The sequence below is a fragment of the Maylandia zebra genome, linkage group LG23 (assembly GCF_041146795.1).
Source record: "Maylandia zebra isolate NMK-2024a linkage group LG23, Mzebra_GT3a, whole genome shotgun sequence".
Lineage (NCBI taxonomy): Eukaryota > Metazoa > Chordata > Actinopteri > Cichliformes > Cichlidae > Maylandia > Maylandia zebra.
Genome location: NC_135188.1, coordinates 2,416,792 through 2,430,478, shown reverse-complemented (window position 1 = coordinate 2,430,478; position 13,687 = coordinate 2,416,792). Strand labels below are relative to the sequence as shown.

General features: G+C 41.6%; 2 protein-coding genes across 4 annotated transcripts in view; one reads left to right on the top strand and one right to left on the bottom strand.

Annotated features, from left to right (window-relative positions):
- Positions 1–1,685, bottom strand: part of LOC143412398 (uncharacterized) — a 44,959-nt gene extending 43,274 nt beyond the window's left edge. Inside the window, exons 1-2 of one of the 2 annotated variants that reach the window (XM_076880624.1) lie at positions 1,534–1,685; positions 236–329 (exon numbers count right to left, since the gene is read on the bottom strand). The gene's annotated coding sequence lies outside the window, so the exon portion shown is untranslated. Of the gene's footprint in view, positions 1–235; positions 330–641; positions 808–1,533 lie in introns of those variants that run through there. The other variant, XM_076880623.1, reaches the window with a different exon arrangement.
- A 430-nt stretch (positions 1,686–2,115) lies between these two features.
- cep350 (centrosomal protein 350) overlaps positions 2,116–13,687 on the top strand; it is a 34,073-nt gene continuing 22,501 nt past the window's right edge. For both annotated transcript variants that reach the window (XM_004555092.5, XM_004555090.5), the window contains exons 1-11: positions 2,116–2,458; positions 4,633–4,721; positions 4,858–4,901; positions 5,037–5,142; positions 5,293–5,458; positions 6,611–7,215; positions 7,326–7,439; positions 7,661–7,789; positions 11,407–11,526; positions 12,532–13,235; positions 13,365–13,483. In XM_004555092.5, the coding sequence (XP_004555149.2) occupies positions 4,646–4,721; positions 4,858–4,901; positions 5,037–5,142; positions 5,293–5,458; positions 6,611–7,215; positions 7,326–7,439; positions 7,661–7,789; positions 11,407–11,526; positions 12,532–13,235; positions 13,365–13,483 (2,183 nt within the window). In that variant the 5' untranslated portion in view covers positions 2,116–2,458; positions 4,633–4,645. The remainder of the gene's footprint in view (positions 2,459–4,632; positions 4,722–4,857; positions 4,902–5,036; positions 5,143–5,292; positions 5,459–6,610; positions 7,216–7,325; positions 7,440–7,660; positions 7,790–11,406; positions 11,527–12,531; positions 13,236–13,364; positions 13,484–13,687) is intronic.

The window sequence follows — 13,687 nt, the reverse complement described above, 5'->3', positions numbered from 1 at the left end:
TCACATCACATAACACCTTCACAATCCACGATTTGTCTGCTATTAATCAGCATCAGTGAATACTGATAAGATATTCCTCATTTGGGATTTCTGCACCCTTTCTTTTTGGTTTTCACAAACATAACATCTGCCAGCAAAAGGTTTAGGCTACAAGCTGAATGCAGTCGCGAAACTGCTTCCCCCCCCCCCCCTCACTTAACACCTGTTTGACGAGGAAAAACGCCGGATTCCTTACCTACAAAGAAACAACTCCTTTCCATTTCGTTCACCTTTCAAGACAAAATGAAAATGTAGCAGCAGACACGACCACGTCCGACGTACTATCCTGCCTGCCCGGAGAAAGAGAGAAAGAGAGAAAGAGAGAGAGACCGTGTCAGGTTATTTGCCGAGAGGGTATCCGGGGAAATGGAGCAGCTGCCAGCTGCAAATCTTTACTGAAAATACTAAATATTCCATATGTTAATTAAAGCCTTTAGACAATTTGTTTACTTCAATAAGAAAATGTACTCGTAATCTGTTATTAAGCACGGCTGCTTACTTGTTGCTTTCCGTTTTGTCTAACAAGCAGCCATAACCTGGAAACCTGAATTTCTACCTTCATGGCAATCTCTGCTGCACAGTTTTTTATATTTATGACTCACCTATTAACACCGGGAACAGATCATCAAACTATTCTGTCCAGTTTTCTCTGCGCACTTCATTTGTTGTCATAGAGACCAATCGCCAAGTCTGAGTGGCCTACAATAAAAATCAATCGAGGGGGGAAAGTGAATTAAATGAGCTGAACGTAAGGTAAGTGGGCTGAGGTAACTTCTTGAATAAGTGGAGCATTCACGGTGACGCCATGCAACCAGCAGTTTATATCTGTGTGTAATACACAATCGAGCCGCAAGGGGGCAGTAATCGCACATATGTTGAGCGTTATCCTTCTTGCCGTGCTGTGCGGCTTGACTAGCTGTTCAGGAAGCTTTGAAATATTCATGGGTGTAGCCTATATGCCAAGATTGAAGCCTCAGGGAGTACCTGGTCTTTTCAATACATCTATTGTCACACTTGTGCAAACAGGCGAATCAACACAATAAAACTGAGTGCTTGAGGTTAGTTTCGCAGGATGTAATCCGACGTAAGATAAGATAAGATAAGACAACCTTTATTAGTCCCACGCGTGGGAAATTTGTTACAAATTACAAAAACTTTCAAAGACTTTTTCTCTTATTTTGTCTGGCAATGAGTAAAAAGTGATTAACCCGACTTCACTGTAAAGATTTCTGCCCATCCTGCTACAGTAATGCACAATATTTTACTGCGTTTCAACAAATAGCTATTTTAAATTTAATCTGAATAAATAAATAAATAAATAAAAACTTTATTTGGCGTGTTGATGTAATGTACACATTAAAAGCAGAAATAAAGAAAATACACACATATACCCTCGAAATGTGTTGCCAGCATGCTTTGACTGTGATTAAATTATTAGGTACACATCTTACCATTTTGAGTACACCTTAGGATACGTCGTGTAGAGCTGTGTACCTGAAACAGTCGCTGGCCCTTTTATTGTGTGTGCAGTCTGTCTGATCTGTACACACACATTTAGCCTCAGCTGCCTCCCACAGTCTGTCTCCATTCTCTCCAGCTGCTCATTTTGACCACATAATTCTGGAACAAGTAAAAAAAATAATTTTCTTTGATATGTTGGTGAAGTTCATTGAACTCTTGACGCAGTGTCGTCCAGCTTCACATAGGCAAAAATAACTTGAGTTAAGAAGTCTTTTCTGGTTTTAATGCCCTTCGATTCTCAGATGTGTTTTTATTTCATTTTTTTAAGTATTTTTAGAAAATACATTTCAGATTTTAGTTTTTCTTCGTTATTCTGTGAAATAATCTGGGGGTTTTTGTACAGCTGCTTTTTAGACTTTATGATTTAATATAATCAAACTGGTTCATTAAATTAAGTTTCAGACACTTCAAGTATATCAGGTATGTTTCTAATCATTATTATTATTATTATTATTATTACTGCTGCCATGGGAGCGGAGGTGGGCTTTTACCGGTGTTTCTCGGGTTTGAATTCTCGCGAGATTTCGGTGTCTCAGTTACCTACACGTCCTGGATACTCCAGTTTCACTGTTGAGAAACATCATCATAGTAACCCGGGAAAGGCGACCTCGGAGGCGGGTGGCGACATTTCTTTGAAGGAATCTCACAGCGAAACACGGGAGACGTTGTTCTCTGGACTAACTCTGAAGCGATGGGTGAATGTAGAAAAAGGTTGCTGGCTTAATGACACTGGTTAACTAACTGACACTGGTTTTCCACATCGTTAGCTGATGCTAACGTTAGCAAACATACAGCTGAACGAAACTGAAGAAGTCACCCGGAGAACTTTGGATTTTCTTATCATGAGGATATCGACATAAATGCGGACATCTAGACGCACCGGATCGTTTCACTGAAGGTACATATTATTACTCTCCTAAAGCTGGAATAGCCAAGTACAATCATGATTTTCTAGTTAGCTAGCGTTATTATTCACTCTTTCGAGTTGGGGCTCCGACTATTCACTGGACCGAAGACATTACGCGGTACCTCATCTTTAAGTCGGATGGAGTTACAAACGTGATTTTTGAGCGCACGCAGAGTATATTGGACAACTTAACATAGTTATTATTAAAAACAATAATTATGTAAAATCCATAATACCGTGGGTTCTAAGTTAACACCCAATACGAGATATACGATTAGTTTTGTTGCCCCGTTGCTTGAGCGAATAATTCCTGGATACTGTTAGCTATATTCTTTTACAGAACAGTTTAAAGGTTTTTAACATTACTATCACTTCCTGTTTCGCATAGTTAATGTTTAACAGAATCGATAATAATAGGGGTGCTGTTAATACTGACTACAGATAGCGTTTGGGTATCTCCGGATGCGCTCAGTCTGAATTCGTCTATTTTGGGTACTCAGCGTTTTACAACTAGATGATATTTTTATTTGAAGGTAAGGTAAACTTATCGGCGCCGTATTCGGCGGCATAAATGCAACTCCAGGTGGCTCTAAAGAAACCAAAAACACAACTAAGATCGAGTCCTGATGATTTACGCTTAAGTCAATACAGCTCATGTAAAGTCGAAGATGGCCAATTATTTCCTCCTTGCTGAACGACTGAGGTGCTGTTAAGTAACCTTTTGCACACTAGTGACACGTGTGGTGTGAAGCTGCATTGCAGCAGTCAAGTCGGTGTTAGTGTTTTTGTAATACAGTTTCTTCCCGTTTGCGGCAGCACCGAGCCGCTGCTGCTGAAAGCCGCGTCAATCGGTTAACTAGAAGAAGTTATGTGCCATCTTGGATTTTACACGGCTTTAGTGGTGGAAACACCTCCAGTCTATCGGTGAAAGTGTTTTTGTCATTAAATTCTCACAGAGTATCCTCCTTTACTCCATTGATATGTTGCTAAAGAGTTTGATTTCTCTGTTGGAAGTTTGGGGTCTCAATATATTATCGTTTTCAAACTTTAGAAGTCCCAAATGTCTAAAAGCAGTGTGTTCCCTTATACAGGAATACAGGATCATTCAGGTATACAGTAATATTTTAAACTCTCTGGGTTTTACATTTAAGGTAATCGGCAGAATAAGTTCACTTTGGTTGTAATGCCCCTGTTATTTGGGTTAAACTTGTAAAAGAAAAAGAGAGTGTTTCACAAATGCTGGGGTGTGCAGTTTTTCTAAACTCAGCCAACGTCAGCATATTTCCGTAGTGAACGTGACAGCCCAGCAAAATGACATTTCCTTCTGAATTTACTAACTTTACAAAAAGTTTAATGTTTCAGAGTTTAGCTGCTCTTTGTGTGGCGTTTTGGATTCGCACAACAGCAAATACAGCGGTCTGTGGTAGAAAACAGTCTTTTAATAGAGTCGAGTGTATCCTATCAGTAATTTGTTTATGGCTCTGATAACAGAACAGGGAGGGCCACTGAAGAAGAGTGGATTTAGTTTTCTTCTTCTTTTTTCCTATCTCGCCCCAGGGCTGTGTCACGTGATTGTTATGAGGCAAAGGCATGACTTCTCAAGAATTCCTCATGACTCAACAAGTGTTAAATGTTAGTGCAAAACACCCTTAAGTGTCTCACTGACTAGACTTGACTCTCACAGATCTGTGCTGTAATTATCTGAATACATTGGCAACCATTAATGCTGTAGAGGAAGACTTTTTCCTACTCAGGATAAAACGGCTAACAGACTTGATATATGCAGTGCCTACCATTAAAGCAGACATGTGACTAGCATTACAGGTGTTTTGAGTAAACATCACATATCTGAGTTGTGCTTACATTTTAGGAATGTGAGGCTGTAGAACCAGTTTTAAATGGCAGAGTAGCAGAGTTATGCTGTTGCTGTGTGACAAATTGCATACCTCTGCCGAGCCATGACTACTTTGCATTTTAACTTGTTAATATGTTGGGTACGAACTGTAGTGCTTCATGTTTTTAAATCATTATTTGTCTGTCACTGACTTGTTTCAGTGTTGTTTTTAGTACTTTGTTCCTTGTTTTGGTTTCAGTCAACATTTTTGGTTTGGTTTTTGTGTGGATCTCACTTACAGTAATATATTTGGTAATTTGTTTAACTGCAGGTGAGTGGGAGAGATGAGGAGCAGCAGGAGGACTGAGGCATCTCTTAAAAGTTCTGCTCAGCACCTTTCTGATCATAATGTTGGCACAGGTGTGTAGAAGAATTTCCTTTTTAATTTTGGTGTTTTTGTTTTTTTGAAATACGAATTAATTTGACTTTTTGTAACCTAAATGGGTGATATGGGTTTTGGAATTTACATTTTATCTTCACTGTTACACTTTAACAGAGCTGACAGCTGCATGGAAAAGTTTGGCTCAGTCCAAAGTTGCTGTAAGTACAACTGAAATGGTTTTCTGTTGAAACTGTGCTTTTTGTAAGCTCTTCCTAAATCACTGTCTTTTTTGTAGAAGCAGAATTGAATTTGCAGTATGTGCGCAGTCTGACAATGGTATTTCCTCTTTGTAGTTGCGGCACATAGAAAATCGTATACAAGCAGCTCCAGGAACAGGAGTTATCCTGGACTCTGTCATTGACTCTAACAAGAAGAAATCCTCTAGGGCCCACCACAGAGGTGGGTTATTCTAAGATATAAAACTTGTTCTTTGTAAATTGTAGTATGGCTAATTGGGTTTTCCTTTTTTATTTTGGTATACTACAGTCTGAATACAAGGTCACTTGTGAGTTCTGTAATGATTTTTAATAAGATTGCTCTCTATGATAGATGGACGACAAGTTGATGACATCAGAGAGTCTTCAAAGCCCAGAGGTCGAAGTCAGCAGAGCCCAGAAAAGAGCAGCTCACGTAGCCCCTTGAGAAATACCACCCAGGACAGAAATGTCAGAAGAAACAACAGCGTGGAATTCAGGGAACCGCTGGCCTCGTACAGGTACGAATAATGAACTAAAATGCATTCATGAAACCTCGATTACCCTTTACAAAGCCGCCTGGCTGCTTTTGGCTATAAAATTATAACATAATTCTCATCTTTCTGGAACCATTTGAATTTTCTCTCTAGCCCAAAATGGTTGAGGAGTTGTGACATATTGTGAGATGCACATGGTATCTAGTTAATTGTGTGTGTGTGTGTGTGTGTGTGTGTGTGTGTGTGTGTGTGTGTGTGTGTGTGTGTGTGTGTACTATACAGTGCATAAGTTACTCGTATGTTACTAGTGTGAGAAACAGCATAGAATAGAAGATGCTAACAGCAAAGACTGAACTGCGGGACCAGCAGCTTTTTCTTTGTATGTTTGCAATAATTTTCTACGTCACTGCAGAGTGGGGTCAGGTGACTTACGGTAACACTTCCCACGAAGATGTTTTCCTACTCACCTTTTCTGTTTATGTACAATGTAACTGTTACTGGGAATCTTCTGTTGCACTTACGGTCACATAACCTGTCGTCAACTCAGTTAATGTTCACTTTGTCAGCCTGACTTGAAATGCTGTGTGTGTGTGTGTAGTGTACTCTCAGTGCAAGCAGAAAAAGGAGAAATTAGCAGTATGCAGTCTGATGTTACTCTAACACTGAGGTCAGAGCAGTGTCTTTATTTACATCCAGTAACTGGATGTAAATATCTTTTACATTTTATTTTACAGTGTTAGGAAAGCATTGACTAAGTCAAGCCTGATGCTGGTCCTTCAACATCTATAATGATTAATTCATTAACTCATTAAGTATTAACACTGACTGGTAGGTATCAATATTGTATGGGAAGTGGAAGGAGATGGATCAGACTTGGTTTTTTTTGCTATGTACTTAATGGTCCATGATACGTAGAAAGCATCACATACGATCTCATTGTGCACTGCGGGTAGTGTTAAAATTTATTACTAAAAATGAATTTATCCAAATCATTATTTTAGTGTGGTCAAAGGTTTTCACTTTTTCATCATTAAACATTTTGGTAGAGTCCATTTTTCCAGCCTTCTATAACCCATGGTCGCCAGTAAGTATGTTCTTCTGTAAACTCGGTGAGCAATGAATTAAAAGTAAATCTTGATCCTCTTCTTGATCCCATGTAATCTGATTTGTGTCCAGAGAGGCCACCCCACCACCACATCCTTCCTCTCAGCCAGAGGCCTACAGTCAGAAGTTGGTGCCAGCGTCTTTGTACCCATCCTCTCCTCCCCGCTCAGATTCTCTGCCCAGCCAGCTGGTCTACCAGAAACACACCATAGACAAGGAGGCTGACAAGGACCTAGACAGCACACGCTCCTCAGGTCGGGAGAGCACTGAGGTGCGCTACCTCAATGACCAGCCAGCCCTGGATAGCATAAGGACTAAGGAAAGCAGCCCCAAAGCACAAGTTGGCATGGATAGCCAACAGTCAAGCCCATGTATTGCTTCCACCCCAGGCTCTTTCCGACAAGAGGACAGCACGCCATCCACCAGTCCTGGTTCAGCTTCCCAGCGGTTGGAAAACCTAAGACGACATCAACCCGACAACAAGCTGGAGAAACTCAAAGAGCGTATTCGAAGGCAGAGACAACATCTGGAGGAGGCTGCAGAGAGGGAGAAGCTGATGGGGAATCTGGAACAGCCTTTAGCCACATTTGTTGAGACTAATGATGCTGGTACAAGCAACAAGCCGGCAGCCAAAATACGCAAAGTAGCAGCTGCACCACCTGCTCCCATATACAAAGGTATCTCCACTGTAGGATTGGTTCATCATCTTCAACCTTTCTGACAGATTTGAGTTGTATGGCAGGGAACATGATGCTGTGTTTTATTTAAACCATCATTTTATTCACAGGTTTCAACAGTACAGAGACAAAGATCCGGACTCCTGATGGGAAAGTTTGGAAGGAAGAGGACTTCCATAACCTCAGCAGAGAACTTTACAGAGACCTGTCAAAGCAGTTTGCTGGTAAACACAAAACACTCTTCATGTCATGATGTTTTTGTCTGAGCTTTGAAACACAACAGATTTATTGAAAACAGTAGTTAATTTAAATGTTTTTGGATTATGCATAAATCTAGATTTATGCACAGCCTTTGATTTACAATATCCCAGATGTTGAAATATTAGAATTGTCCCCGTCTGTTTGGCTTTATAGCTTATACTCTGTATGTGTTTTATGTCTTCAGAGAGCACCAGACACAGGCACCAACAGCAGAGGGAACAGAGAGCAGACAGGTCCAAAGAGAGGAGGCCTCCCAAAACCATTAGGAAGGTCCACAGAGCTGCCCCTGCCTCTGACCTAAATCCAAAACCAGGTACAATAATCCTCTTTTATGTGTGGGCAAACCCACCCCCTGATCTATTTTTAATTAGTGACAGTGGGAAAGCTAAGCAAGTGGAACAGTCTGGCAGGATTTTGTCACGGGTCAGTGAACTTGCTGCCAACCAAGAGCCTCAAATGTTGCACCATCTCTGTGGTACTTTCTCATTTCTTTGCTTTGCTCATTTCCTGTCTGCACTCTAAGTATATACAACGTTTCTTATGTACCTTTATTCCCTTGTATACAGTGGGGCAAAAAAGTATTTAGTCAGCCACCGATTGTGCAAGTTCCCCCACCTAAAATGATGACAGAGGTCAGTAATTTGCACCAGAGGTACACTTCAACTGTGAGAGACAGAATGTGAAAAAAAAATCCATGAATCCACATGGTAGGATTTGTAAAGAATTTATTCGTAAATCAGGGTGGAAAATAAGTATTTGGTCAATAACAAAAATACAACTCAATACTTTGTAACATAACCTTTGTTGGCAATAACAGAGGTCAAACGTTTACTATAGGTCTTTACCAGGTTTGCACACACAGTAGCTGGTATTTTGGCCCATTCCTCCATGCAGATCTTCTCGAGAGCAGTGATGTTTTGGGGCTGTCGCCGAGCAACACGGACTTTCAACTCCCGCCACAGATTTTCTATGGGGTTGAGGTCTGGAGACTGGCTAGGCCACTCCAGGACTTTCAAATGCTTCTTACGGAGCCACTCCTTTGTTGCCCGGGCGGTGTGTTTTGGATCATTGTCATGTTGGAAGACCCAGCCTCGTTTCATCTTCAAAGTTCTCACTGATGGAAGGAGGTTTTGGCTCAAAATCTCACGATACATGGCCCCATTCATTCTGTCCTTAACACGGATCAGTCGTCCTGTCCCCTTGGCAGAAAAACAGCCCCATAGCATGATGTTTCCACCCCCATGCTTCACAGTAGGTATGGTGTTCTTGGGATGCAACTCAGTATTCTTCTTCCTCCAAACACGACGAGTTGAGTTTATACCAAAAAGTTCTACTTTGGTTTCATCTGACCACATGACATTCTCCCAATCCTCTGCTGTATCATCCATGTGCTCTCTGGCAAACTTCAGACGGGCCTGGACATGCACTGGCTTCAGCAGCGGAACACGTCTGGCACTGCGGGATTTGATTCCCTGCCGTTGTAGTGTGTTACTGATGGTGACCTTTGTTACTTTGGTCCCAGCTCTCTGCAGGTCATTCACCAGGTCCCCCCGTGTGGTTCTGGGATCTTTGCTCACCGTTCTCATGATCATTTTGACCCCACGGGATGAGATCTTGCGTGGAGCCCCAGATCGAGGGAGATTATCAGTGGTCTTGTATGTCTTCCATTTTCTGATGATTGCTCCCACAGTTGATTTTTTCACACCAAGCTGCTTGCCTATTGTAGATTCACTCTTCCCAGTCTGGTGCAGGTCTACAATACACAAAGCTCTTTGGTCTTGGCCATGGCGGCGTTTGGAGTCTGACTGTTTGAGGCTGTGGACAGGTGTCTTTTATACAGATGAGTTCAAACAGGTGCCATTCATACAGGTAACGAGTGGGGGACAGAAAAGCTTCTTACAGAAGACGTTACAGGTCTGTGAGAGCCAGAGATTTTCCTTGTTTGAGGTGACCAAATACTTATTTTCCACCCTAATTTACAAATAAATTCTTTACAAATCCTACCATGTGGATTCATGGATTTTTTTTTTCACATTCTGTCTCTCACAGTTGAAGTGTACCTCTGGTGCAAATTACTGACCTCTGTCATCATTTTAAGTGGGGGAACTTGCACAATCGGTGGCTGACTAAATACTTTTTTTCCCCACTGTATGTATTCATAGATGTTCTTGTTGTTGCTTTACCCAGCACACTTGAGTTTCAGTTGAGTAGTGATTTCGATGCTTTCAAATATTAAACTTTTGGCTAGCATGTACACAATCAGAGTAATGTTACTGTTTTTTTAAATTGGTGTTGTTTACGTGCAAGCAGCCTGCCCAAACATCCTGCAAGTGTTTGTGCTTTAGTATTTAGTGTGTTCTTTTGATCTTTGTAGTTGTCTCTAACGTGTGTGTGTGTGTGTGTGTGTGTGTGTGTGTGTGTGTGTGTGTGTGTGTGTGTGTGTGTGTGTGTGTGTGTGTGTGTATGGCAGTGTATTGCTGGCTGCTGGTGCAGTGTTAAGACTCGAACCTCTCAAGAAATGTCCAGCATTTGTGACATGCAGTTTGTGGCCAGCTAGTAGCGTACAGACACCAGCATAGTAGAATTGTGCCCACACACACTGGCGAAACCTGATCATCGCAGAGCTTCACCCCTTCAATAAGTTGCCATCAAAAGTACACATTTAATGTGTCTGATTGTTATCCATCTTCAATAATTAGAATGTAATGTTAAGGTCTGCCTGACCAAAGTGTCCTATTACTGCTCAAAGAGTGCTAAATGATTATTTTTGTAGTGACAAAGGATGTACCACTTTGTTTTTGTTTTTTTTAATTTACAGTTATCATGGTAAAATCTTATTCTCAGCTGCTGTAATGAATCAAGAATGTAAAGGCAGCAACATTTTCAGAGAACTGGTTTGGAAGGAAGTTTTCTTTCGTCAGCGCGAAACTGAAAGGGTGGGACAGACAAGTTTGTCTCAGCTGTCACATACCTGTCTGTCTGCTGTTCATTATGTCTCTTTATAATAGACTCCTGTGTACATGTTTGGTTTTTGTGTGATTTCTTGTTTTAAGAGATCTGATTGGTCACCGTTTGAGCTTAATCTATCCTCATTAAAAGTGTTCTACATTATGGTATGGATAACCCACTAACCTTGCTTTGAGGTAATGGCCCTTTGATTTGTCAGCTATTGGTGCAGAATTAGCTTACTAAAGGTTAAGACACCAACTTCAGCTTTTTGACTCTAACTGGCATCCTGTTTCATGTAGTTCCTCTTTTTTCCACGGCAAAAATGAAAACGATGTTAAAAAAAAACACCCTAAAAGCCGTAAAAGATCTTTATCTTGTGTTCTAGCTCGCTTTGGTCTCGTGGTTTCTTCTCTTTCCTTCACGACTCTATAAATAGCCCTCTTAGATCTGTGGCCAGGTTCAGTGTGCTCTTTCACCCTGCACAAACAGCTGCTGGGTGAGCAGAAGTGCAGCTTCATTACCGGGAACTGCTCTTCACGAGAATTCAGGGTGGAGGGTGCTCTAGAGATTTCAGATAGAGGGACATTGCTTTTGTGCTGAGAGTGTTGTACCTGCTGTGTCACTAAAGCCAAGGAGGACAATATCCATTTTGGGATTTGGTTGTACTGCAAAATCAGTATTCTGCACTCATTGTTCCTTTGGTGCATCGACTCTTCCACACAGCAACTTAAGTGATTTGAAAAATAGACTTAGAGCAACTGCCTACATTTTTTTATTTATTTTTTTATTGTAATACTATTTGATTGAATAATCATTTAAATCCCACTAAAGGAAAGTCAGATTGCTGCTTGTCTTTCATTCTCTTAGCTGTGTGTCTATTCTGGTGATGGATATATAGATGCTTATGTTTCATGAGGCCAAGAGCAACTATACTCAGTATAGCAGCACACAGTCTCACGTGTGAACTTTGTTACTTTGCAGCGATCAGCCCTGCATCATGGCGAGAGGGCCAGAAGCTGGTGAAGATGGTACTAGGTCCAGTTCCTCAGCTGCCCAGAGAGGAGGACAGTCCACATGCGGCTGACTTATTGAGCCGAACAGGTGAGAACAGCAAGCTCTCACCTAACAGTAAAGAAGTTAAATTGAATAGCATAGAGACAGAAAAGATCATTAGAAGTCTATTAAGCATTAAAGACTCACCCACAGCGTGTCAGTGTGACTTTACTCAGTTGCTTGTAGAATAACTGAAGTGTAAAATAGGTTTTTAACCCTCTCGCACCTCCTCATTAAAAAAAAATGTACTGTTTTCAGTTGACTTAAATCTGCCTGTGTTAACTATGCCGCTTTAAGCCTTTTAACTCCTGAAATACATGGACATTTCTCGATGCTATTATCTGTGATAAAGTAGTTTGAAAATATTATAAGAAAATTCAAAGACGTATAGTTTCATTTGTCTGGAACATCTGACAGCAATGCAGAAAACCGAGCCTGCCAAAGGAATATCATTAAATAAAGTCCATAGCTTCTGCTGCACACTTGCAGTACACTTACATAAAGCCACACCTCACTCTGTCTTTGCTCGCTGTGTCTGTACTGGCCACCACTGACCAGAAGGAATAGAAATTGACTGGCTTTTCTGGTTGGATGCACAAGACATGACCTGATTTCCAGAGGCTGACCCAAGTGCATGCAGCATGTACCATGGGGATGGCAGGGGAGTGTTAACAAAAAAAAGTCTGGATTATATACGACATGGGAATCTTCGATTTGGCCCAGATTAGAGTTGCCATAGCATGCCTTCCCCTAAGCCTCATTTATTATGCTTATGCGTATGTCTGATGCTTCAGCTTAGGAATTTTTTAATCAGCTGTAGTCACATGTTGGAGGATCTCTCATTTTTCAAGCTGGGATGAACCTGTTTTTATTGATATTTATCATGAAATATTTCATTTTATTGGCATAGAAGGTCAAGTTGATATTACACTTATTAAACAGGAGTCTTTCTTGGTTGAAGTCATTTAACAACACACATTGTTTTAGTGTGCGTCATTGTTTACATCGTGAATGAATTACTGATATATCTGCTTTTCTGGAAATATTCACCAGATTCCCGCCACCGCTCAGATCTACGCTCAGAATCAAAGCGACGATCACGTCCAAACAGCACAGAGCGGCCGTGCAGTGGATTTCAGGGACAATCACAAAGCCACCTCACACCAACATCTATCCCTCAGTACAAGGTTCCAGGAGGGTTAAGCTCAGACCTGTTGTCAGCAGACATCCAGGGAATACTGGATGACCTTCAGCTGGAGTGCAAAGCAGCTGAGCAGGACGAGAGGGCCCGAAAAAGGTCCCGGGGTAGGAGAGGGGGCTCAGGGTCACGAACAAGGACGCCCGTCTCTACTTGGGGAACTACTGCGGCAGCAAACAGCTCATCGAGAGTTTGTCGCAGTGCCAGCCCCGTCCATCGTCCAGAAACTACCAACATAACTGACGCAAAGCACAAGAAAAGGCACTATGATGCAGATACAGTACGCCAGTACATTGCCCGGCAACAAGAAGAGAGAAAAAGGCGTCAGGCGGACGAGAAGAAGGCGATGAGGGAGGAATCGGAGAGGAGACACCAGAGACTGCAGGAGCTCTACAGGAAGCAAAGAGAGGTTGCTAGAACTGTGGCAATCCCCACTGAGACTCCCGTGGCCCCTGTACAAAAGCGACTACAAGAGACCTACAACAAACTGCTGATGGAGGAGGCCCAGCTGGGCGAAGGGGCCATGCAGACACTCCCTGCTATTCCTTCTACTCAGCTGGTAAGTATGGTCACAAAAACATGGTAATGTCATTTATACAAACATGGAAACTGCAAAAACAAAGATATGATCACTTATGTAGTGGAAAAATAAAACGAAAATAAGTGTTGTTGATGTATTCTTTTACAGAGACCGATGTACCAGCCCTCGGGAGAGTCGGACAAAGAGAACAAACGACTAGAGGCACCCCAGAGCCCATCAAGCAGTGACAGGTCTTTGAATGATCATCCACCACCTCCATTAACTAGGTACTTTCATGCTCATACCCAAGTACAAAACTGTGTTTACCTCTGTCACAAGTAACAAGCTCAGTACATTCAACACAAATAGACAACAACAGCCTGCCGGTACACACAGTCCTCTGTCTTCTTGAAATGATCTTTGTTTGATAACTAGAAAATCATCTGGCTTTTGAAAAAAATCCAGATGTTTGGTTTTATGAGCATCGCATG